Raw genomic sequence first — 26,510 nt, 5'->3', positions numbered from 1 at the left:
GAATGGATGCAGTCTGGGGAGGGTGCGGTGGCGCAGTGGGTTGGACTGGGTCCTGCTCTCTTGTGGGTCTGGTGTTCGAGTCCCGCTTGGGGTGCCTTGTGATGGACTGGTGTCCTGTCCTGTCCCGGGTGTGTCCCCTCCAGCCTTACGCCCTGTGTTGCTGGGTTAGGCTCCGGTTCCCCGTGACCCCGTATGGGACAAGCGGTTCAGAAAGTGTGTGTGTGTGTGTGTGTGCGCGCGTGCGTGCGTATTTTTCATGAAGATATTTAAAAAAAAAATAAAAATCTGGTAGTGTAGTGGTTAGAGGTGCTTCCTTTGAACCCAAAGGTGCAGGTTTGAATCCCACCTCTGACTGTAGTACTCTTGAGCAAGGTACTTACCCTAAATTGATCCCATAAAAATACCCAGCAGTACAAAAAGGTAAATAACTGTAAGTTGCTCTAGAGAAATAACAGCTAAATAAATAAGTGTAATTAAAAAACCTTCCTTAAGGACTAATTCCAGCACATGATCATTAATGTGGACCTTGAACAAACCCCAAGTTCCCTCGTTGGTGGGTCCTAATGGACAACTGGCAGGTTCGAGAGAGGTGCGCCCAACCACATGAACTGGTCAAAGGTCACTAGTTATGAATATTAACTGGTCTTGTGTTAATAAGAAAAGTGGCCTTGGTAGGTACCGTGGTAACTTCCTTATGGGTGAAACAATAAATACACAGCCATCCGAGAAACAAAAAATATATATGCAAATATTGTATTACCAAGAAATCATTTTAATTGTGTCTCGATAGACAGATTTGCTGTCAGTCCGTTTCTGTGAGACAAAGGAATAAATACTGAACCGGTGAATTAGTACTGATGAAATACTACATGAAATTATTAATAACCAGGACGTCCTTTTCTGATTAAAAACACCAACTGGTGATACGATGTGCTGAAGTGGGGGTTTTGCTATGAGCTTCCACACAAATACACATACACACACACACACACACACACACACACCTCTTCCCTGGATGTCTGGATGGGACAGAGTGTGTGTGGCAGAACTGTTGCTCTCATTCTCGGCCTATTCTTTGGCATTTACTGTGACACACACACACACACACACACACACACACACACACACCGACCTAAACAATCCCTTCGATAGAGACCGGCACGTTGGGGGACAGATCCTCAGACAGCAGGACAATGATGCAGGACTCAGACGACACCATATAATGACAGTGAAGGAGGAAGAGCGGAGTTCCCTCATCTCCGCCCTGTGGGGGGTGGCAGCTCGGCGCCGTCCTCATTCCTCTGGACGAGTCTCTGGTTCGTGACACATTTCACTGACGACACCTATATTCACCACGTATGATAATGGTTCCTAAATTTTTCTTTGCTGCCAGGAAAGATGCGCAGGGGCCCGGAACAGCTGTCAGCAGGAGGACGTGCGCTTTTTTGGAGGACATTACATACAAAATTTGTACCAACAGATTGTCTGGGACCGTTCGGACCGTCTTTCGGCGCCAGCCGACACGTCCCGGGAGCTTGTTTAAGAGAGACGTAAAATCGCTGCTGTCGAAATGGGTTTCTGCTTTTCCCGGGGTGTCGATGTCCAGGCCGCAACGCCGAGCAACGTCTTTCAGATGAAGAACTCCTTTCCGCGCTCGTCCACGGCGTCCCGCGCGCTCGGGTCCGTGCCGGGGGCCGTGCCGCTCGTTCTGCCGAACTCCGTACCCTTGGCCTCGTTGGTGCGGTACGAGCCGTTGTGCCGGTACTTGTAGCGCAGCAGCACCGCGGCCGTGCACAGCAGCACCAGGGTGACGGCGGCGATAACCCCTGCCGACACAGAGGTCAGAGGTCACACGGGAGGTGCTGCAAAGGAGCACGGCTTCCTCACTGCGTCTGGAATACAGGGTCACTTTGTGTGTGTGTTTGTGTGTGTCTATGAGAGAGGGAGAGAGAGAGAGGAATGAGCTCATCTTACGCTGTGTTTAATGAATCCTGGGTTCCCTTTTGGATCCGAAATAAAGGCCCAAACTGCATAGCGGAGAGTCAAACGAGCCAGCAGGTGGCGTAGTGACTACAGCTCCCGCCTTCCATTCAAAGGACCCACCTTAGAATCCCATTTCGCGCTGTAGTACCGTTGATTAAGGTACTTACCTTGTACTGACAGTAAAAATTACCCAGCTGCTCAAACGGGTAAATCAGTGTAAATAGTTAAGTACACAGCAAAAAATGCTGGTTGCAATTTGTTTGGAGAAAAGATTCAGCTAAAGAAATACATGTAAATGTAAATAAAAGAAGAGCAAATGCACAAGGTAACACAACACACCCTTAAATCTTCCAGCTGTGCTCCCCTTCCTGTCTCGCTCACTTGGCTTCCTGTTTCAGCTCCTATTAAGCTCCACGCTGTGGTCGCAGCCCACACGACCACCAACACATCTACTGCCCACTATCTGCAGGGCCTGATCACTCCCTACACAGCAGTACACACTAGACCTGCGCTGCTCCATCTCCAACTGCTCTGTGGTCCCACTCGCTAGCGTCCAAAAGCAAGCTTCTCTTAAGTCTCAGTTTTGGCTTCATTGTGGAGGAATGAGCTCCCCGTGTCCCTCAGAGGTGCTGAATCCCTCCCAACGTTCAAGAACAGTCTCAAGCCCATCACTTTGAGAGCCTGACAGCTCCAACACCATCTGCTCTGATTATCTCTGTATTTGCTGTTTGAATGTCTCTTTCACAGGAGATACTGGAGGGATGTGAACCAGCAACATGGTGGTGTCAGACCCAGGCTGTGCATCGATAATCCAGTATGCGTCTCTAACCCTCCTCAGCTGTTTTTTAACATGCCTTTGTTTACTCTGAATTACACTTGGCTTTGGAACAAACCTGCAGCTAAAGGAATAAATGTAAACGTTTCACTGAAAACAAGTCATTCATTACTGACCTCCCAGGATGGCGTCAAAGGAGACATTGTCCTCGTTGGCACCTGCAGAGACACCAAAGTTAGCCTGTTGAAGCACAGCATTGACCCGTGCAAAGCAGGTAAGAGGTAGTGACAGTCCTTGAACACATTTTGGTCCCACCATGTTACGTTGAGGGTGTGAGTGGATTGCTGTGATTTGCACCTATGGAGACATTCGGATGTGACTGAAGAACAGGGACACTATGAACGCAAAGCGGCCTTTGCTTTCGCCTGGAGAAGAAGACCCACAAACTGAAGAACACAACTGAGGTGGGGGTGGGGGCGGGGGGCGTGAGGTTTCTCAACGGACCATCTGCCCCGTCATGCCTGGAGTTCCGCGGAAAGCGCGTCGCAACAGTTGGACCCCGAGCTCAGGAAGGCGGGGCTGCAAACCAGCACAATTGAAGCACACCTCATTAAAACTTAATTACCCGTAACACCCCGGTGCCAGGCGGTCATTAACGTTTCGTTAATCGACGTCAGCTCTCCTGGTTGTTACGGAACGTGCCAGAGTTCCTGGTGAGGAGGATTGTGAGAAGGAGCCCACAACCGGAGCCCCTTGAGACGTACGCTCCCGGGTGGAGGACATCTCCGAGGCGCAGATGGCACTCGTGCCGCTGCTCACATTGACTCGCCACGGTCTGGGGTCAAGGAGGGAGTGCTAATTGAGGCTGAGCGAGGTGCCACGGCAGAGTTCCTCCTCTCCCTCCCCCAGGCCTCATTAAACCGTCCTTCCGTCCTTCCTTAGCACCAAGTCCTGTGATTAAGGGCTTCGTTCGCACCTCGTCTGCCTGAGGTCTCAATGTTACCGTGAATCAGACCTAAAAACGCCGTGGTGCTGCGGTGAAAACGAACCTCCTTTCGAAGGTAATGTGCAAATGAAAAGCCCCTGAATTCTCATAAAAGACACGGTTACCTTAATTTACGATAGTCACAATTTTCATTTGTTCTAGAGCCCAAAAGGGGGAGGGGGGAGTAATAGGTGGAGCCTTTGCACCTGAAGAGTGCAGGTTCAAATCCCACTTCCAGATGTTGTACAAAGTACTTGCACTAAACTTCTCCAGTGAAATTACCCACCTGTAGAAATGGGTAAATAACCATAAATTGCTTTAGAGAAAAGTATCTGCTCAATAAATAAATAGCATAAATCCACATTCAGCCCTTGTAAATCTGAAAGAAACCTTGTAAACCCAACTGGGTGAGTAAATAAAACTCCTTGTGAAGTCCAGACTCTAATGGATGTTATCTTGGGGTTAAATTTGTTTAATAATTTTTTGGGAAGAAACTGGTATATAACAGATGAACCTTGGTGCAGCTACCTGTGTGATGTACACTGGTTTATACCGCGGTATGTGACAAATGTTCTGTACTCTAAAATCACATGTCTGTATCCAAATCTCTCCTTCTGTTGTCATGAACTCTCTATTTCTCTCTGAGATGTGTGTTGATATGACAGTCCAAAGTGAGCGCGGGTGAGGACATTGTGTGGAAAACACACACACACACACACACACACACACACACACACACTGGGGGAAGTCTTTCTCCCTGTGAATAATTAAAAAAAACTCTCCACCTGGCGCAAGAACAAAATGCACCCCACTTTAAAGTAAAGAAACCTCTTGAAGGCGATCGCTTGTCTCCCGCTCTGCAGGCACCCTGCTCGCAGTCAAATGTGTGTGTCCCAGCGCACAGTGAGACAGGTGCAACCGCTGTTCATTTCAGCTGGGGCGACTGCACTAGAGGAGACGTGCGCCGCCAAGCACATGACAGCAAAGTGAAAGTGCGGCACAAGCCATTGCAGCAGAAGCAGGTCTGTTAGTTTCTCCTTCAGATGCATCTTGAGCTCCTCTTGGTGGCTCCTGCCAGGTCTCCAGGGGTGGAGCAGAGCTGAAGTCCCTATGATGGTCTTAGAGTGAACCCAACGGTCCATCTGCCCATACATGACACTTTACTACTGTGGTCTTTGTCCAACTTGGACAAGGAACGTCCAACGCCGCCCAGGCCGAGAGAAGCTGTCTCTAACCCAAGGTGGGACTTTTGCTCCAAATGGAGGGTCAAAGGTTAGCAGATTGAAGGACAGCTCCTCTGGACGCTTGTGATCATGGCAGCATTAACTCCCATGTCCATTTCGCTTGTGCAGTCAACAAAAATAAGGATGAAAAGTTTCTGACAGCTCAGCATTTTCGCGCTCAGTGGACTCCTTGGGGGGCTAATCTGGCCTGAACGGCTGCAGCTTCACGCTGCACTAGAAATGGTCTCCTAGAAGGGAGGAGGACTGGTACCCCAGAGCACAATGATGCTGCTGTTGAAAGTGCCAGTGAGAGTCTAAAGGGAAAGCAGAAGAGAGTCCCGCTGCTCCAGAGTGAACAAGTTACAGTCACTCATCTCTGAGCATTTAGCAAGAGAAGTTACATAGAAATTCAACCACTTTCAGGAGATGATCATTCTCTAAGTGGCGGAACACCCTGGCAAAATAGTACAAGGCCCCGGCTCTGTTCCAACGACACTTTTGGACAACGGAAGGTCTATGACGATGTCACTCTGCTGGACTTCAGCCACCCAGAAACTATTAGCAAGTTTCAATTCGCGTTTCATTGACTCTGTTTGCTCCAGTTTCTGCCAACGTCACCCAAATCCAAAGGGGTCAAGATCCTACGACCGGCTAATGTACAGGGAAATGGGGAATTGTGGGTTTGTACCTTTCATGACATTCCGTTTCCTTTCGTTTAATAATGTGTCATCATTTTCTGTTATCGTGTAGTTGCTGTTTTTCTCCTTTTGTTCTTTTAATCATAGACTAGTGATTGTTATGTCTCTTTTGAGATGTAAACCTTAAGTTTGGTTCATGGTCTTGACCCTACGGAACGATATCCTCCCAGGCTGCAGTCAATTGGTTAAGGGACAAGGAAATCGGTGTAAAACTGAGGCTGGTGTGGAAAGAATCATGTCGTAGTCCATTCTAGTGAAATGAAAAAAGAAAAGGAGGCCAACGGAAAAGATCCGCCTCGTTCTTTCTGGGATCCTGGGCTGCCACCGTCGCCAACATTTGCCACACACATACTGGACAGATGAGACATGCTTTCTGCTGCTGAGTTGTCATCAACAGCCAGCGGGGGTTGCTGGCCTGCTTTCAGCCCAATTTCCACTTGCTCTCCAACCAGGACGACCTCCAGCGAAGATGACAACGTGTTGCATCTGCAAAGAGCTCTTTCTCAGTCCTCGCTCCATTAAAATCCATTGTAAAATCACTCGTTTTCTACTAACCCTGGACAGTATGAAAGCGGTAAGCGATTGCAATCTGTGGTTTCAACATTCGAGTTCTGTTGTTTCCAGATGGACAGATGCTTTTTTCGGGTGTGCTGGCACTCATGGGCGGTGCAGCGGGGCGCCAGGATGGCAGTGGTGTCAGAGCCATTTCCTCGCGCTTCCCGGTGCTGTGACTGACAGGCAGCGATACCGGCCAGCGTGGTTAACCAAGGGTAAAAATCCTTGCTTGAAAGGCTTCCCCCCACTCCCCTCGTGTCGGTTCCCTACGCCTGCCCGAGACGGATGCCCGTCCTTCATTATTCAACATGCAGCGCGGACTCGGGCTGCCGTCCGGAAAAGTGGAACCAGGAAAACATTTTAGAGAGAAAACAAATCCCTCCAAAAGGCCATTTGGCTGAGTCTCCGCTCTTTGGGGTCACGACTGAGGATGGAGAGGAGAATTCAGATGAGCATTCATGGCTGTTGGTGTGTAGCGATGGCAGGTAGCATATTGACTGAGGGTAACCTCAGACTAAAAGGTCATAGGTTCAAAGCCCAGAAGAAGGACCAGCTGTTATATATTTGCATGGGGCACACGAAGCCTTTGGGCAAAGACGTCCTTGCACACGACGCACCCAGCGTAATCACAGTAGGTAAATTGAGGAAACTGTAAGCCTTGTAAACCACCTGGGATGAAAGCGTGCGCTCGGCACTAACCGAGCAGCGTGTTCGTATTCGCCGTTGTCATTAGCGCTCGTGAACGGGAGCGCCGTGTCCCCGACGACAGGCCAACGGAACACCGGTAATTCTTCACACCGTGAGATAAAAGACAAACTTGGCCGTTTGTGTTGCCCAGGGCAGACAAGGAGACGCTGCTCTTAATGAACATTTTCTGCTTTTTATCTTCATTTGTTATTTATTTGCCACTCCAGCGCCCCTGTGATATCAGGAGTCTCGTGCACCACTCATATGGTGCTTCGTACTTCCAGCTTTTACTAGGCTTTTACACATTTTTCCCCAGAACCAAATTAACCAATGAATGTCCACCGGAGGGAAGACCTTCAGCCTATGGAGTGTGGAATATAAATGTTTTCCACTGTAAAAGGCAGGAGTCTTTCTCCATTGGCGTCCTGTAGCTATCCGTGTCCAACCAGTCCAACCAGTCCAACCAGTCCAACCCTGTGGTTGCGGTCCGGTCTACAAGGCAGTCAAAGGATCTGTAGCCGAAGCCAACGAGAGCTCATCACTACGGCCCAGCGAGAGCGCCGTGCTCCTCCACCTCGGGCTGCTGTGTGCTTCTGCTCACAAGGGGTCCAAAGTCAAATGTCCACAGGTCTCTTCTCCAGGCGGCTAATAATGAAATAGAACAATTAAAAAATATACTGTGATAAAAGTTATGTGAATGTGGTCTTTCTTGCTCTCTAAAAATATTTTATTGCTCTGATTTCATGATACTACTCAGAATGGAGCGGAATTTAAAACTTACGAATTGTTTTTTTCTGGAATTTTCCGTGTAATATTTTCGGACTGCGGTTGACCGCGGGTAACTGAAACCGTGGATAAAGGGGGACCGATCTATTAAATATGTAAGCAAACACTGAAATTACAGGCCTTGTTCTTTTCATTCACCTCTTTTCCCAAGGGGGCTTACAGTGTCCCGCGTGTATGGTGCATTACACGATTTACAATGATTTACACATTTGCAGAAGTAGGTAATTTTTACCGCATCCGGGGGTAAGTACCTCGGTCAAGGGTACTCCAGCTGAAGCGAGATTCCAACCCGAGCCCTTCTGACGGGACCGTGATCCACCTGCTGCCCCAATCTGGACAGTTTTTCAGCTTTCCCTGCTCTGTCGCTCATGTGTAAAAGCCCGGAGGCACCTGTGCCGGTTTCTTCAACGGAGTAAAACGGCACTTCAGCGTCAGGAAGAGTCCAACACGGGAAACGCCCTTCTGCGGAACTGCGGGTTTGTCTTCACCGAGCCGAGTGTCTCGCTCTTTCCTTTCGCAGAGCTGCGGCGCCACGGCCTCTGTGCTCCGCTCCAGCTTCCCTCCATTATTAATGTACACGTGTGATTCCCTATTCATTACAGAAGCTAGAAAATTCTATTACAGGTTCCCTCGTCTCTTACATGAGATTGGGAATAGAAAACATTTCTTATTTATCATCTGCGGCGGCAAGAGAGATGGGAGACGCGGCCGCGGATGAGAGATGTAAATGGAGGCTGCATCCACGGTGAATTAAGTAAACCGTCACGGGTAATGTTACCATGAGGCTCTTACTGATGTGAATGGGGAAGGTAATGGAGGAGAGCTGTTTCGGCAGAGGAAGGAGGTCACCGCAGACGTGACTGAACACCGATTTTATTTTATCAGTGGACGAAATGTTCTTGTCTGAGTAACATGGATGCCACGCGTGTTTGTCAGGCTCAACCTGCCTCCCGTCACCTGCTCGCATCTCTCCAGGGTGCTGTAAAAGTCATGGGCCAGCAGGTGGCGTGGTTGTTAGAGCTGCTTGAAGGACCCGGGTTCGAATGGCGCTGCCGCAGTACCCTTGAACAACTCACTCGCTCTGAAATGATGCAGTAAAGGATACCTTGCTTTATAACTGGGTGAATCAGTGTAAGTAACCCAGCGCTGCAAGTTACTCTGGAGAAAAGTGTCACTTAATTAAAAAAAAAGCATTTTAAAGTGTTGCTGTACAGCCTGACCAAAGGCTCTCGTGAGAAGGACACAAAGCTGGACTCAACATGAGTAGCGCAGTGAGGGAGGAGGGAAGCGGCCTGGCAGCTCTGGTAACAGGGACAGATGGAGCATCGATGGGGGGCCGGATGCCACGCCTCTCCCCTGCTGCCTGGCTGTCCGCTAATCGTTACGGCTTTCGAAGGCAATGGAGCCAAATTGTGGCCTGGGGGCCGGGCCGGGGTGGGGGGGGAGCCATATTCTTGAGGCTTAATGAAGGTGACTCAGTGGCTCTTGCACCAACAGTGGCGGCTCTACCTGAGCATCCAAAGGCGTGTGCGAGACCTGCAGGGGGATGGGGTGGGGGGGCTGACCCAGGGGCCATCATTGGGGTGGGGAGCCTCGATTCAGTTTTTCTGTAATTTGAATCCATATCCATGTAGAGAAGGATGCAGGATGAGACTGAGTGAAATTCCTACAGGGAGGGTGTAAAGGGTTAGCAGTGGAGTGTGGAGAGCGGACAGTGGAGAGTGGACAGTGAGCACCTCTTCTTACTGTCCGCATGGCGGCTCAGCCTCGGACGAGTAGATTCACACCGATTCGGATGTAACACACACACACACAGAGATGCTCAAAGAAACACCGGATGTGACCCCCCCCATAGACACACTCGTTCCCGTTGTGCATTTTGTCCCGCAGAGTAGTAAAGTGTACGGGACGGGTGGTTTGCACCCTGGCAGTGCGACTTCCCAAACGTAACAGGAGGGGAATTGGAGCCGGACGCGGCAGGACCCCCGTGCACAAAGTCCCACAGGGGAAAAACGGTTTGATCCGAGTTAAAGGTGAGCACAAACACGGCAATATTTGTCAGAGTGAAACTCTCGGAGCCCCAGCCTGGTCAGAGAAAGACAAAACATGTAAAATGAGCAGCGTGGAGATGCGGTTCCCTTATCTTACAGTGTGCGATAGCATCTGTCCCCGAAGCAGAGCCCACCACAGAGCGCCGGAACCCCGCTGCCCGGGCGAGGACCTCGTCTGCACGTGTTTGTCTTACAACTCTGGACATCATTTTGGGGGAGATTCTATCAGAAAATTGGACCTTGAAGGAAGACGCCTGGAACACCATGTTATTTCTCCGAAGATACAGGGGCCGTTATTCTTGCTTTCCCAGAATCCTCTGCTAGGCCAGAGACACAGGACAGCTGCTGGTGCTATTTATAGTGCTTTGTCACCTCTAGGTTGTGGGAGCGATTCTCCACACCCATCCTGGGATCAGGATCTCCCGGCTCATGTCATGGAGGAGACCATGACTGCAATGGGACTCGGCGGTGGTTAACGCTCCCCGGAACCGGGATCGCTGACCGGTCTCGTCGTCGTCGTCACTCCCGCAGATCTGCGAGGAGCTCCTCAACCACTGTTCCCAAAGGAAGGCGAACGGGAGGCTCTTTGTTTTGAATCAGATTCAGTATCGTGTTCTCGCCTTAATAGGGTAATTGTGTTCCTCAAAAATGGGGCTTCAGGGGCTGAATTCTCACAATCAAAGATGTAATGACCATTATTTTCTAAGGGAAAGCTTTGCAAGCATTCCTGTGCCCTGGAAGTGACACCCAGTTATGCTAAAATATCAGCAAATGTACATTGATTCATTTATCCGGCACCTTTTCCCATAGAGACTTACAGTGTTAAGGTACTTACGGTGATTTACCCATTTGTACAGCTGGGTAATGTTACTGGAGCCATTGAGGGTAAGTACCTTGCTCAAGGATACCACAGCTGGATGGGGGATTCACAGGTACTTCAGTATTAACAGCAGTTGTTATAACACATCATACAACTGAACACTTACCGTGTTCCTTCACGATCACACGTGTGCCACCAAGTCGATCCTGACTCGCAGCGACCGCAACGGAGGAACTCAAGTGGTTTCCAACTGCCTTCTTCCGGACATGATGGGGGGTCGGGGCAAATGCAGGGAGAAACACGTAAACTCCGCTCACCCTGCCCAGGACTCGAACCCACACCCATCGAGCAGCGAGGCACCGGCGCCGCTGTGCCCTCAGCTACACCGCACTACGCGCTGTGTACTACTACTATGTACACTGGACAAGAACTGAGAGGAAACACACATATATCTGACATGTTTATGTACAAACGGAAAGGGAAGAAGAGCAGTAAAGAGTGAAGAAACGAGCGGAAGTATTTCGCTGCTCCGCTGCTGGACGGTGGACAAAGTCCAAACCGAGATCTTCTAAACGGTAAGAAACGACACGTCGGGCGAAGAGGAGCTGCTGGAGGAAAGTGCTGCTGAAGCTCAGTCCTCGGAAGCGAGACACGCGATGGATCTCGGGTGCGACCGCAGTCTAAGGACTCCTCCATCGCACCTGAGCCGAGCGAACGTCAGGGTCTGGAGCGCCGCCTCCACCGGCCGGGAAGAGCAGGAGAAAGCGGGAAGGCCGCGATGGAGGTAAAACTGACCTTGCTGTAAAACAGGGTAAATCACCGCAAGCAGCGACACAAACGCGGCTGCGCTCTCTTCCCGAGCGCTTCTTTCCGCCATCACCTCGTGTTCAAGGTGCAATTAGTTACCGTGGCAACTAGAGTATACGCAAAACGTAAACAGGCACGACGAAGTAGGGGACACGCGGTCGAGGTGTGTGAGGTAACGCGTTCCCTGTGTTTCTCGTGCCTCGGGAAGGGGGCCGGCGCCTTGAATAAAACATACAACATCTCTCCTGCCCTCATTAAATGGGGACAAATTCTCTTTCTTGTGCGTTCTGCTCATTTCCCAGCTGTCACCGGGGGGGCGTGCAGGTCGTCCCAGCAGCCCTCGCAGGATGGGGTTCGGCGTTGCTCTGGGCCGGTGGGGCCACCTCCGATTCGGGGGTGTCCCCTCTCGGGGACGGGATCTGCGCGCTTGACAGGTACGTCTCTTCCCCTCATTAACTTCTGAGGTGCGAGGAAGGAAAAAAACGCAAACAAATCTAATTGCAAACGGGTTTTAGGAAAAGCTCATGCAATTTTAACCGCTGCAATGTAAGAGTCCCTCGATCGGCCCAGAACAGGGAATCGTGAGCCTTTAATTAGTCGGATTATTTCATAATTTATTCCTCTAATAACGGAAGACATAATGGGAACACTTTGAAGAGTGCTTTGGAGATATTTGTTCACGAAAATCATGACCCGCGACCCAGGACGAGTGTGTACCGCACGCTATTGTGAAGGCATGTTGCTTCAATGTCACGGACTGCAGCAGGAATTCGATGCGTGTGTGTGTGTGTGTGTGTGTGTGTGTGTGTATTTAATACCTGGGGAGAAGAATGTTCGATCACTTAGTGAAATAGATAATAACGCTGTACTTGTGTGATCTGAGTTTACTCTGTTTCTACACTTGTTTCCTAAGGCCAACCGGAAATTTACACCAATAGAAACGAGCCAAAGGCCAATTGACTTTGGATAAATGTGTCGCCGAGCAATGAAATACAAAAAGGAATCATCACACGCGGGGGACTTTATTGGACAGCGTGGTGGAGCTCTTGTGGACGCTGTGGTACAGCTGTTACCGTGTTTACAACAAGGAAACATATTTCTTAATATTCTGTGTCCTTTCACTGTTTTTTATTATTTTTTTATTTATGTGTGATTTATCTTTACAGGCTTCAGACTCACATGCTCAACATCACTTAATAAGCCCACTCCCTTTTTCCCTCTTATCATCTATATTATTATTTTGCTATTTTATTTTGTTAATCTTTTAATATTGTTTTTTCAAATTCTCATATTGACTGAAAGTTTATTTGTTTTGCAGATGTAACTCGTACATTTTTCTTCTTTCTTGTGAAGTGTTTTGAGAAGCTGCTTTTAAAAGTACTGCATAAAACAAACGGTTACTATATTATTGTTTTAGTTGATAAAGGAGTTAAAAGCGACAGTAAAATGTGTCTTAAGGTTTGGCTTAAATATGCGGTCAACAGTGCAGAATGAGAACCTGTATTTCCCGAGCACAGAGCGACACTTTGAAACACGCAGATGGATTTCAACTCGCAGCCCTTTGGTTTCCCTGTCAGGTTTCTGTTCAGCTTCTGCACTCTTTTCTGAATACATTAACTGGCTAGTAAAGTGGGTAAGCTGGGTAAAATGGGTGAACTTGAATCCAGCCCAGGAAATCCAAGGTTTCGTTTCACCTGTTACATCAGCAATTTTGTGAGTGTTTTACATGAAAGTGTGTGTGTGCCTTCTTATTAAATTTCAGAGTTTAAGGGCAGACCAGATATGAGTAGCCCACCCCAGTTCTAGGCGGTTGTATAATTTATGTATTAATTTATGTGACGCCCTTCTGCAAAGTGACTGAGGAGATATTTATTTTGCGCAATAAGCTCTTTACACTGATTTACTCATTTATACGGTTGGGTGATTTTTTTACTGTTCCTATTCAGGGTGGGCCCCTCGATCAGCGGTTCCACACCTGAAGCAGGTAAATCAAGGTCCGTACGAAATCACGGCGACACGTAGCGGGAGAGATTTATGGAGCTCAAGGGAAGGCCAGTTCAGCCCCACCTGTGTGCTGCACACGTCACTTCCAGCTAATGGGCAGAACTCCTAGTCACGCGGAACTCAGGGAGCCGAGACGGCTGAACCCAAGTGCGGCGTTGTTCGTTAGACGTTGAGGGAAGAGGAAAGGTCTCAAAACCGGGGACGGGCGAAGGGTCGGTCGATCGACGAACGGGACAGGAACGAGGATCCGTGGACGTGGTCGGAGAACGAAGCAAGGAGTCAAAAAACCGGAGATCGTGGACAGGGCGAGAGTGTAGTAACACGAGGAAGGGCGGTTGTCCCAAACGAGATTCCGCAACGGTACGGGAGCTGAAGAGGGTCTTTAAAGGGTGAGCGATTACTCATGAGCTAGTGCGGAGTCGGGTGTTGTCGCTTGTGTTGTGGGCGTGGACGTGACACTCCTGGTGCTCCGACAGTCCTGCCGCTCTGCACCTCACATGTTGGAACGGAAGCTTCCCGCCGTTCCGACAAGTCCTCGAGTGCCAGCGAGTCGCACCGCTCCCGACCGCCTTGCTCCCCGCCGTCCTCCCGGGATCGCGTCCCGCCGCCCATCCGCCCGCTGACAGCGGCCGTGTCACCGGCGGCCTCTCGGCTCTCCGCTCGGCGCCGGCAGCGGGAAGCGAACGCACCTGTTTCCTGTTTCTGCGGAACGGGGCGGCTGGAGAGGGAAGGCGCTACGCTGGTTCGCACTCCTTCTCCAACCATGTTGTTGGGCCCAACGCAACGAGTCGCTGCTTCTCTATGGATGCAAAGCGCGTTTATTTATTCGTACTCGGACACCTCGGTCCGAGGTCACTTACAACATAAAGTCTGTGCTCCAAGCTGCTTGCACTGATTTACCCATTTATACAGCAGAGTCGTTGTTACTGTGCCCGATCAGGGTAAATACCTTGCTCATGGCTACTACAGCAGGAGCCTGGAGACACTACAAGAAAAACATGCATTTATAACAAGATATTTTTTGATTTTTTTCCCTGTTTGCCAGACGAAAGAAATCTGTACGAAGAACAATTAAAAAAGGCGTGAATTTTTAAATTGCTTTGTCTTTTTCACGGTGCCGAGTACCATTCGCAACTAGTGGCGTCGCTTTCTTTTAAAAACACACAAGGGGGAGAAAAAATAAACATGGAGAGAGACATGAAGACGCAAAGTACAAAAGCAGCGAGTTCACACGGAACGGAGCTAAAGTTGCTGCTATATAATAACACAAAAAGTGTCACTCCGTCAAAAATGGCACTGCCTCGGGCCACTTTCTTTAAAATATAACTGCTGTTTGAAATGTGACATGCCTCTTTCAGACACCCAATCAATTATTTCTGCACCTCAGTACAGGTTCAAAAGAGAGCAATCATGAATCATATTATAAAAACGGATCCAGAAAATAATTGGAGGCAAAAGGTTATTTTCAATGAGAGAAAAGAGCTTCATTGTGTGTCTTGGGAGCTTAATTCTTGTACAGTATGTTAAGGAAGATATAGAGGGGGCTGATTTCTTTCTTCCCTCGCAATAATTGCACATTCCTGTTTTAGAAATTGGGACAAGGAGCTACAGCTTCAGCATCAAGGCAAAAAAGAGAAAAATCCGGCAGGAAATGAATGAATTAATCAGCAGTGTCACCGCTGGAAAGGATCCTTGTTCAACGTACAAAGTGCGGCAGTTTCCCACTTTGGCAGCAGCGCCGAGCGAGAAGGACCCGTCAGGAAGGGCAAATTAGTCACCTGAAGAAATCCGAGTGACGGTGACTAATAGTCCTGCGTGGATGCGGACCGCAGAAGGAGCCACGTGACCGAACTCATTCCCCAGAGTGTCTATGGATGAATGAGTGACACTGATCCATGTGTTCATGTGTTTCTGATGAGAAAAGTACCTTCTGGGTTCGGTTACGGGGAATTCTGGTGTGATCCGGTGGGACCCATAGACACCCGCAGCACCGATGGTCCTCCGGTTGCCGTGGCGTCGGGTTCAGGACACTTTCGCATTCTTCTCTTGGAGACTGAGAGTGTGTGTTCTGGTGAAGTGGGCGAACTGGGGCCGATGGGGCAAACGAGACCGGAGGGTCACGATCCTCCTTAAAAGCGGCAGAGTTGCTGCGCTTTTCGCCACTTCCTGCTTTTAATGTGAATCATGTTCCGAGTTGCAGTTTTGTCCTCGTACCTCCCATCTAAGGGTACAACAGAAGTTCTTTTCTCATCTGACCTTCACCTTCGCCAAAGGGAGCTTTCAGTGTTAAATAATCACATTTACACTACAGTGATTTGCCGTTCAGGCAGCAGGGTAATTTTTACTCTTTCAGTTCAGGACGACGCCTTGGATCGAGGCTACTGGAGCAGGAGGTGGGAGTCGAACCCAAGTCCTTTGATTACAAGGCAATGGCTCCTGCTGCCCAGAAGAGTACGATCACAGTATAACAGCATAACATGGTATATTTCGTATTTTGTAATGTTCCGATTAAAGTGGATGTTGCCTGAAACTGTGTTTTCTCATACTCCTCTCCTCAAGGGTGCAACCCTGAGGTCTGTCCAGGATTTGAACCAACAACCTCTTGGATAATTCGCACCCTGTTTTCATTGACTGCTGTCATTATTGTTTTTAAGAAAACTGTCTCAACGGTTGTGTGTAGGAGCTGCTCCCGCGAGGCCGTTTCCCCGTCCTCACCCACCTTCCTGACTCTCTGTCCCCATCTCTTCCTTGCTCTTTACCTTCGCCCAAAAAGACCAGTGTGTGTAGGGCACCTGTGAGACAGCGTGAAAGAGTTGTCACGGCAACGGCAACTGTAAATTAAGGCAAGCACCTGAAAGTGCTTCCTTCCCGAAGTGCTGAGCCGCCGTCCCGCTGTCCCAATCCAATGTGTCCAAAGGTGAGCATCTGGGAGGCGACCTTGTCCCCTCCGGACCCTGAGGGCTCCCTGTGTTTCCTGCTCCATTTTCTCTACGCACGCGCGCAAGTGTGTGTGAGTGTGTGTGAGCGACATACGCTGTCAGATCTTCTCTTTCACAAACTTTTCCATGAAGCAGAACCAAAACCAAAAGCCCAAGCAAACCTCGGAGTCCCGAGCAAAGCACAATCGGGACTCAAATGCCCCACACAGTAGAGCAGGGTAAACAATGGTACACGCTTCCACTTTACTTTGCTTGCCTTGGGCCAAATTTTTTTGTCATATGGACATAAAATTAGGATCCTGGTTATATCAGCTGACTGCAGTACGTTGCCATATTTACAATATTTTCCTATTTTCCTACATTTGAATCACCATCTCTGCTCATCATTTAAGGACTATTTACTTTGTCCAGGGGATGCACACTGTAGCGAACGCACTTCATCATGAGTTCAGGGGTCACCATTCAGGGAGAAGATGTTATTCTCTGCAAAATTTATGTTGAATTAATGGTTGACTGCGAACTGGGCAGGTAAATTAAAAATAATGGGAATAATATGCATAGAATTAAACCCAGATATGTCCACAGCAAGTCTGTCCTAATCCATCGTGTCCAAAGGTGAGCATCTGGGAGGTGACCTTGTCCCCTTTACAGCTGTGTAAACTGCAAACTTGACTGACTGACAGACTGACTGTAGTGGTTAGTGCTGCTGCTATATAGTGGAGGGACATGGGTTCAAATCCCCCTCCTGCTGTAGTGCCCTTGGTCAAGGGACTTACCGTGAACCGATAAAGTAAAAATGACCCTGCTGTATAAATTGGTAAGTCAGTGTAGGCAACTCATTGTGCAAACCTGTAAGTCACCTTTGACTAATAATAATAATAATAATAAATGTCAACACAGCAACCCTACAAATTATAATAAATACACAAGCACCTTCACCCCTAAAGGTGCTCTGTTGATTAGACCCGTTGTTCTCAAGCCCCTGGTCTGAAGTACCCTTGATCAAGGTACTTACACTGAAATGACAGAGTAAAATTTACCCAACTGTGTAAATCAGTGTGAGCAGCTCAGTGTAAAAACCTCACAAAAAATAAAGAAATAAACAACAGAAGCTGCAGGACTGAGCCCTACATCTAAAAACGATGCTGTCGGGTGTCAGACCCCCGTGTCTTTGTCCTTCCAGAAGCACGAAACGCTTCCGAGGACCGAAGTTCCATCCTGCAGCACATTTTTGGAAGGGACCCCGTTTCCGTGTTGCCACCTGGACTGAGTTGCCTGCTCTAGTTCCGGGGGAAGCTGAGCCTCTTCCCCCTGCGAGTGGCGAGAAACAGAGCGACGGCGCTCACTGAGGGTAAGAGGCTCCCTGCTGTGCCACCCGGGGAGGTTCTCCTCCAAGAATTACAGGTGGTTATTTCTCTCCCCACAAGGAAGATGCTGCTGGATAAGCAGTTTGTGTGACATGTCACCTCCAGCGTGTCCCCTTCAGCAACACCTGCGCACACCGCACACCTGGGCGTAGAGCCACCGCTTTACACACCGGTGCAGCACGGCATTCCTTTCCTTTGTGGAAGATCGGTGGGAATCGGTGCATCACACTGAGTGGGAACCCTGCGCAGCTGAGAAAGGAATCCATTCGTGTCCGTTTAAGGGTCTCGGACTCGATGAGCCGCCGGTGTCATCGGCACCTTTGAGCGGCTCCCATCTGACAGCAAAACCCGTGACGACGCCTCTGCTCTCTGCACCTCCTCCAACTCCTCCTTGAAAGGAAACCTTCATGGGGCTAAAAGAGTGGAAAACCGCTGCTCTCTCGTCCATGGGCGTCTATTGCGAGCGAAGCTCCTATTACGCGCCGTGGTTCTAATAACTCTGAACGACTGCGTGTGTTAAACAGTAATTGTCCTCTGCACAGAAAAACCGTGTGGATGAGCATCGCCGGCCTCCTGGAATGTTCCGGAAACATTTGGAAAAAGAGCTTCTCTGAGCAGACCTGCTTTTCTTTCATCACTGTGTTTCTTCCCTTCTCTAAACTTGACGACCTGTTAACATTAATAAAAAGTCACATTTATTCATTTCGCTGTCACTCTGCTCCAAAGCAGCTTACAGTTATTTACCCAGCTGGGTAAATTTAGGGTGAATACCTTGCTCAAGGGGGGGTGCGGTGGCGCAGTGGGTTGGACCGCAGTCCTGCTCTCCGGTGGGTCTGGGGTTCAAGTCCTGCTTGGGGTGCCTTGCGGCGGACTGGCGTCCCGTCCTGGGTGTGTCCCCTCCCCCTCCGGCCTTACGCCCTGTGTTGCCGGGTTAGGCTCCGGTTCCCCGTGACCCCGTAAGGGACAAGCGGTTCTGCAAATGTGTGTGTATGTGTGTACCTTGCTCAAGGGTGCTACAGCCAGAGGTGAAGATCAAAGTTTGATTCAAACCTGCAACCTTTGGGGCCAAAGGCAGTATCTCTAATCACTACACTATTGGCTGTCACATAAAGCTTCCTTTATGCGACATCTTTATCCAAAATGACTTTTAACAGACAATCGACTCGACACTGATTTACTCATTAACACAGCTGGGTAATTTCTGCTCTAACAATTTAATGAAAGTACCTTGATCAATGGTACAAACACAGGCGGTGGGGTTTGAACCAACAACCTTCAAACTCCAAGGAACAGCTGTAACAACTTTTGCTATTTGCATGCAGTGCTTATTACTTATATTACTATTCAATTTTTTCTTTATTGCCATGGCAAATTGTATTGACTTTTTTTCTCAAAACATCAGTAGAACAATTTTTTTAACTATATTTTGTCCTGAGAAATAACACAAGAAAATAAAAGGTTATTAAACGTAAGAAAAGACGATTCTATCTATCTGTCTATTGCTCTGCAAGCAGTTTAACGTAAATGTTCACAGCACATGGAAACAGGGGTCCACTCACCCACTCACCCACTCACACACCTATTGCTGTCTCTACCAGCAGAACTGATGTGCAATACGACCATATAGTGTAAGAACCCTGAGATTTCAAGTGCAGAACTGTGACTGAAATCTCCTGGTGCCCAGATGATGCACGACCGGCACCCATTTATCAGTGCTGCAGACTCGCTAATGTGGCATATGAGAGCAACTCGCATCCCGGGTGCCACCGCAGAGTGCTGACGCAGGCAGGATCGCGGTTTTACCGTGCAGTTTGACATTACATCCTACTGCTCCAAATGAAAGAATAATATGGGCCAGCAAATGGCGCAGTGGTTAAAGATGTTGCCTTACACAAGGTTGGGATCCCACTCTCTCTGTAGTACTAACAAAGATTAATAATAAAAATAATAATAATAATAATTCCACCTCTTGCTGTAATAGCGCTCAAAACACTTATGCTGAACTGATACAGTAAGAATTAACCTGCTGTATAGATGGGTAAATCAGTGTACGTAGTTTAGTGTACAAAATTCATAGTAAGTCATCTTGGACAGATAAATAACGATTATTAAAGCAAAGCTGGCCACCGAAAGCAGAGCGTGGTCCTCAGCCTGTCTCTGCAGGTTCCTGTGATGAGCAGTCGCTACCCTCTCATGGCCCTCAGTGACCTCGTGCGACTCATCACTGAACCGCAGTCCCTCCCGGCGTCAGTCTGAATGCGTTCATACACTGACTGTGGTGAATATAAACACCCGTGATGTTTGGAAACTGGAAGTTTGCGGCGTCGGAGATGAAAGGCGTCTGTGCGGCGGAGCACAGAGGTCGCGAGCAAAAGCAGTTAAGCTGAGCCCTGCGGAGCGGGTTCGAAAGGTCACCGAATGCTCCAAAAGTCACGAGGTCTAGAGGGCACAGAAAGCGCCTTCCTCGTTTTCACAGTGGTTTCACTTGAAACACTTAGGAATGGAAAAGCGCTGACCTGCAAGCACTAAACTGGGCCTTTTCCCAGGGGGCCGTGGGGCTTCTTGCCAACAGAAACGGTACGAGTTTGTCAACGCGGCACACGGGACTCTGGTTGGTGTCTGCACCGCATTGCCAGGGATTTGCACGCTTTTAACAGCACCCTGATGCACCGCTCCCCTTTCTGTGTAAAACCAACAATTAGGGTATTAAGCCTCAAACCGAGCCCCCCTTAGTACGAGGCCGAGCCCCAGAGAGGTGTATTGTGGGTAACAGCGGGTGGCACGCTCACCGGAGCCCATGCCCGTGACCGGGCTGTTGGTGGGAGCCCTGGGGGTTGCAGGGTTGACCGTACTCAGCCTTTCCTCCATGGGGAGCGCTGTGAGGACTTCCAAGATGGGGGGGGAGGCGATTGAAGGTGAGAGCTGGTGGGTCAGGGGCCAACAGAGAGCCGAGGACACTGAAGGGGTCGCGCTCCACTTCGTTTTCACAGCCCTGGGGGAGGATGGAAAAAACCACATACCCATCATTTTCTCTGTTTTCTCTCTCTGTCTCACACACACACACACACACACACACACACACACACATACACGCAGATGATTAAACTCTGACCCACTGTGGCACCACAGAGGTAGAGAACGCCCAGGTAAACAATCCAGGTCCTGTACTACAGTGCCTGGCAACAGCACTTTGTTTTTGTTCCCCGAAAAACAGAGGAAGTGCAGGAACTCCGGTCCAAGTGTGTGGAACAGAGAAACACACACACAGCCTTGTATGCCTCCTGAACACACATTCTCAAAAACCACAATTCGCTCCCCAAGACCCCGACTGATTTCTGGGCACCAGACCCTATTATGTTAGCGCTGATCAGCAAAAACTCACCTATATTAAAGTAATATGAAATATTCATCAAAAACAGCACCTCTTTGACCAGCAGATTCTTACAACTAATTATTGATCTGACATTTTTCTCCAAAGGAACACATCGTATTAGATTTGAACCCTGATCTAATTACAGTGATTTACTCATTTATACAGCAGGGTGGTTCGTACTGAATCATTACAGGGAAATCACCTTTATCAGGAGAATTACAACTGGGGACTCAAACCCAGGACCTTCAGGTGTAAATCGCCGGTCACTAACCTGCTTAGATAACGAATTGATGAATAAACTGTCCGAGTCAAATGTTGTTTTACCTCTGAGGCTGGAGTACAATAGAGTACACATGTACAGTATGAAACAAAACATCATTCAGTAACAGCACTGACTAAATAGTAGGGGTTTGAACCCAAGACTTTCAATTGCAAGGTGACACCTCTAACCACTACGACCTTAGAAGAGTACAGTACAATAATATGGTATATTTAGCACAATGTGACACTATTATATAAAATCAATATTCACTGAAAGTGCTTTGCTGTATAAACTCAAACCCAGCCCAGGACGGGAACCTACAACCTCTCAGGAAGCTCTTGTGCTGTGTACCCTTTGAGGAGTTAAACGGTGAAGAGTCTTCCACAGGTGGGGCGTCTCCGACGTGTGATGTAACGCTCCCGTTTGAGATGCACCTCTGTAGCATCTCTGCGGGTGCGAGCCCAGCGGCCGCCACTCGCACGCCTTTGAAGTTCTCCTCCTCGCCACGTTCACAGCAGCTGTCAATGGAAGATCAGACTCCCATTCGCTGACTTGTGATCACTCCCACGTCCTCTGGGGACGCGAGCGGCGCCCAAACAAGCGCTTTCGTCTGCTGTTGTCGGGCCGTTACTCATTTTGAGGAGCTCTGTCATCATCATTGATCACTGCTAATGACGTCCCGTGAAGATGCAAAGATCCGTCAGTGACACCTATTCCAGGCATGAAATTCCTCCTTTATTCTTTTTTGTATCATGTATAGACGACTTTCTGTAATCCGTACCCCGGGGTACGGTAGCTATCCTACGGAGAGCGCATCTATATTTGCTCAAGATGTTCCCCTAGTTCGTTAAAGAGTGTTCTGGTCTAATTATAACTTATTTTCTCAATTTCAAATGTTTGGACAGGAAAAAAAAAAGAAAAAACAGTCTCTGCAGAAATAAATATATACATAAATACCCGAGAGACGAAACCTGAAAACTTCTTGGCAATTTAAGGTCCCCAGAATGCAATGTTACAGCTATGGAAGGGAAAACGAAATTAATAGTCCTACTGTAGATTATTTTGCAGTGTGGGTCATAAGGAAACTGGGCACCAGGAGTTCATTTTCCCTCCAGATCGTGCAGCTCTTTCTTCCAGAGAAAGGAGTCGATGGGTCGACGTGTTCCTGTCCTGCCGGCGGGGGCAGCATAACCCAGAAATTCAGGAAACATCATATAGAAACTGAAGGAAAAAAACTCACCCAATTCAACACTTTCCAGCTTCAAGCCACATATAGTTGGTGGATCCCTGGAGTCTCTTGCTGCTGGACGGTCAAAAGTCAGAAGTTCACGGTTGGCAGAAACAGCTGTATTTGAATCCTGTTTTTCCAATAAATGTGTGTGCTGTTGTGAGTGTGTGTGTGTGTGCGTGCGTCTGCATCCGCGCAACTTTTGCTTCAAGGGTACAGGCCAGAACTGTTGCATGTGAATATTTTTTCTTCTGTATTTCTATGCAAATTATCTCCATGATTCAACCAATAGCTCATCAGGCTCCTCCCCTCTTATGCAAATAGTTTCGGTCTGGATTGGGGGGACAGGGCAATGACCCCCCCGAAACATATTTTGAGAGTTTTTAATGTTCTCATCAACAATAGTGTCACCTAAATAACAGGTACTAACAACAACAACAATAACAATAACAGTCAGTTAAACACATAGCTATTCTCCAGTAATTCAACAGATTCTGGGTTTAGAACTAATATTAATTCTTCTGTTTTTGCAGAGTTGCAGTTTGCTGAACAGGACGCCATTCTCACTGCTCTGACACCATTACAAAAACGTGATTCTATTCTCTAATCGAGTCCCGTTTTCTTCATATTTAAAATGCCCAGGATTCTTCAGTAAAATGAGCTGTCAGCCGTCAAGTGGCCTTTCTGCTGCCAGTGCTGGGCGAAGTGGAACCCGGAGACAACAGTTTGGGGAACAGTGACAATCACTGAGGGAGCTGAGACTTTTTTCATAGTGTACCCCCTGTGGTACAGTGATGATACATCAATAAACATGAAATGCTGTGTGAACCAGAAGTGTCTTCCATGTACTGAGCTCACTCTTCAGAAGGATGAGAATCTGTGTGTAAGTGTGTGTCAGCGCAGGCAAGATTCACCTTTCAGACGACAAGTGTATTTATTAATTTATCTGAGATGTTTCTTTGAAACAACTTACAAATATTTACCCATTTTTATAGCTGGGTAATTTTACTAAAGCATTTTTAAGGTAGGGGGTGCGGTGGCGCAGTGGGTTGGACCATAGTCCTGCTCTCCAGTGGGTCTGGGGTTTGAATCCCGCTTGGGGTGCCTTGCGATGGACTGGCGTCCTGTCTTGGGTGTGTTCCCTCCCCCTCCGGCCTTACGCTCTGTGTTACCGGGTGGGCTCCATGACCCTGTATGGGACAAGCGGTTCTGAAAATGTGAAAAAAAATTTTTAAGGTACGTGCCATGCTCAAGGGTACTACAAACGGAGGTAAGATTTGAACCAGGAACCTTTACTGTCAAAGTAGCCACTCGAACCACTACGCTACCAGGTGACCACTACGTTGGTCAGCATATTTAATTTTATGTTTTCATTATTTAAGAGGCAACACATTTACTTTTAATCAACAATACTGAGCAATAGTTAATTAGTTAAAAGTCACACAAACAACCAAAATTCACAGAAATTAATGTAATTTACCCTGCAATAGACTCCCATCCCATCCAGATTATGTACAGCCTTACTTCCAATGCTTCCGGGATAGGCTCTGGATCATGGCGACCCTGCTCAGGACAAGCAGTTATTGAAATTGGATGAATGCGTCTGTGGTGGGATGGATCTCTGTTTAATACCAAATTCAAAAATATCCCACAACAGTACGAATGTCTGAGCTGAAGTGAAACACCAAGGGAAGGAATGTCCACGAGAACACATTAAGAGCGTTCACTTGCATCTCCATCACACGTGTGAGGAAAGAATACATTAAGGCCACATTTGAATTTCACTCCAACGCCAAGCTGCATTTGAATAATAAGTGGCATGAAAAGCAGAATAATTACAGCGCATTTCAGCTCTCGCACGAAAGTTTCTCCACCGCAGGCCGGAGAGGAACCAATCGTACTCCATTAGCAGCCAAACTTTCCCACCCACTTTTATAACCTCGGAGGCTGCAGGGATCTCCTTCCCCATTTCAAATCTATTATTCAAGGTGGAGATTTGTACGGATTTGGGAAAGGCTGTGAGATGCATGTTAATGACTTCCAGTGCGCATTCAGGTTAGAAACGGGACAGTTACTGTGTTTCTACTGGCCTTGTCTTTTCGTAGAGTTCTTACTCCAACAGCAGCCCTTCCCATTACTGTAACGTTTCTGGTCCAACGTGTCATATTACTCTGGCCAACAGGTGGTTAAGTGGTCAGAGCTGCTACCTTGCAATCGGAAGGGTCTGGATTTGAATCCCACTCCCATTGTAGTACGAAAGTGCATAATAATAATAATAATAATAATAATAATGATGACGACAGTACTGACTCCACTGCAGTTCCTACAAGTATATTTACTAATCCACCCTAACCCTAAAAAAAGGCTTGGTAATTAGAGCTGTCACTGTGTAACCAATGTCCTTGGTTCAAATCTCCTGTCCAGCTATAGTACCGTTGATCAAGGTACTGTACTCATCCAGAACTGGTACCTTAAAAATGACCCAAGTAAATCAGCATATTTATACAGTGTACAAACCTCACACTGTAAGTAACTTTGGAGATACGTGTCAGACAAATGATGACTAATAATTAGTTAACGTCATTTTTCTGCTCTAACCGCTGTTACATCTACTGCCAGGGTGAGTTGGCCTGGTTCGCTGCTCAGACCAGGCTGGTCGTTCAATGCACACAGTCCAGTTATAATAGAACACAGGTGCGAACGCTCGTCGGCACACCGGGCTCTTGTGACTGGTTCAAATGAGTCACTTCCTCTGATCTTTATTTTGACCGATGTTTTGCGCACGTCTTGCTGATGATGTCATCCATCACAGACGTGAAGGTGATGCCTTGATGGAAAAAGAAAACCACATGACTTGGAATGGATCGCCTGCTTCTGGCAGCACGGTTGGAGTATTAATGAATGCTGGAAAACTGGGCTGAGTTCTCCTGAGAGTCACTTTTGTCACCACTCCTGCTGACCCATAGGGGGCAGTACCACGTTCAGCAGTCCAGGAGGCCATCCAGAAAGATCTCATTGACCTCTGATTGATGAAGTGGGTGCAGGGAGCGCCCCGGGTTGTATAAAACCCAGCAGGTTGAGTCTCCAGAACTGTGTCTTGAATCCTTGGACTGTTGTCAAGAAGTCATCATCGGTTTCTTATCTGCTTCATGATTCTGGAGTTTGTTTGGGTCCTTTAGTGATTCCTGGTAGCTGATTCCAGTCTTAGATGTTTTTCTGCTGTCTTTCTTCTGTTCCGAAGCTGAACCTGCTCTGCTCGCGACCATGTCTGATGGACTTTCATGGACTTTCACAGACTTCTGACACCAATGGCCGAAGCCCGCTAGTCGTCCGTAACCTGGAGTTGCAAACAAAATGGAAACACCGGTGCCCTTTGCGAAGTACGAGACTTGTGTTGCGGTGCAGCGGGTAGCGCTGATGGTGCCTTGCAATGTCTGAGCTGCACATCTGGGTATAGGATCAAGTCCAGCTCAGCATGTGTGGAATTTGCATGTTCTCCCTATACTCACAATCCAAATAGGTTTTTGACAGAAGACAAATGATGAACTACTTCCACTCCCCTCTCTTTCCACGAACAACACACGAGTGGTCTGTTCTCTTCATTTGCTGACACAGTTATCCTGTCATACTCATGCTCCTATTATTATTTATTTATTCATTTATCTGACAGTTTTCTCCACCAGTGGCTTACAGTGGTTAGTTTTTACGCTGCTTCTTACACTCATTTACCAGTTTACACAGCTTGGTAATTTTTACTGTATCAGTTCAGGGTAGCTTGATCAACGGTAACACAGCAGGATGTGAGATTGAAACCCGGGTCATTCACTTCCAAGGGTCGTGACTTTGCTACTTTGCCAACTGCTGCACCTATTTTAAGAAATCACCTTTAAATGTACCATGTCATCGAACGCAAGAGACGTTTCTTACTGTACTGGATCAGTTTGAATTTTAAGACGTTGCTCCAGAG

General features: G+C 48.0%; 1 protein-coding gene across 7 annotated transcripts; it reads right to left on the bottom strand.

Annotated features, from left to right (window-relative positions):
• Positions 1-982: 982 nt before the first annotated feature.
• On the bottom strand, positions 983-22,749 carry LOC108929937 (glycophorin-C-like). Of its 7 annotated transcripts, none has more exons than XM_018744865.2 (4): positions 22,556-22,749; positions 20,470-20,672; positions 2,935-2,976; positions 983-1,932 (listed from the first exon to the last, which is right to left on the bottom strand). In XM_018744865.2, the coding sequence occupies exons 2-4, from the start codon at positions 20,546-20,548 to the stop codon at positions 1,331-1,333; spliced, it is 723 nt and encodes a 240-aa protein (XP_018600381.2). In that variant the 5' UTR covers positions 20,549-20,672; positions 22,556-22,749; the 3' UTR covers positions 983-1,330. The 7 variants fall into 7 exon arrangements, with proteins under 7 accessions (XP_018600381.2, XP_018600408.1, XP_029112491.1 ...); XM_018744892.2 differs by having other exon boundaries at positions 983-1,826; XM_029256658.1 differs by lacking the exons at positions 20,470-20,672; positions 22,556-22,749 and adding an exon at positions 5,655-7,234 and having other exon boundaries at positions 983-1,826.
• Between the last annotated feature and the right edge of the window lie 3,761 nt (positions 22,750-26,510).

The sequence above is a fragment of the Scleropages formosus genome, chromosome 12, assembly GCF_900964775.1.
Source record: "Scleropages formosus chromosome 12, fSclFor1.1, whole genome shotgun sequence".
Taxonomy (NCBI): domain Eukaryota; kingdom Metazoa; phylum Chordata; class Actinopteri; order Osteoglossiformes; family Osteoglossidae; genus Scleropages; species Scleropages formosus.
The sequence above is the reverse complement of the archived record's forward strand: the minus strand, read 5'-3'. Positions and strand labels throughout refer to the sequence as shown.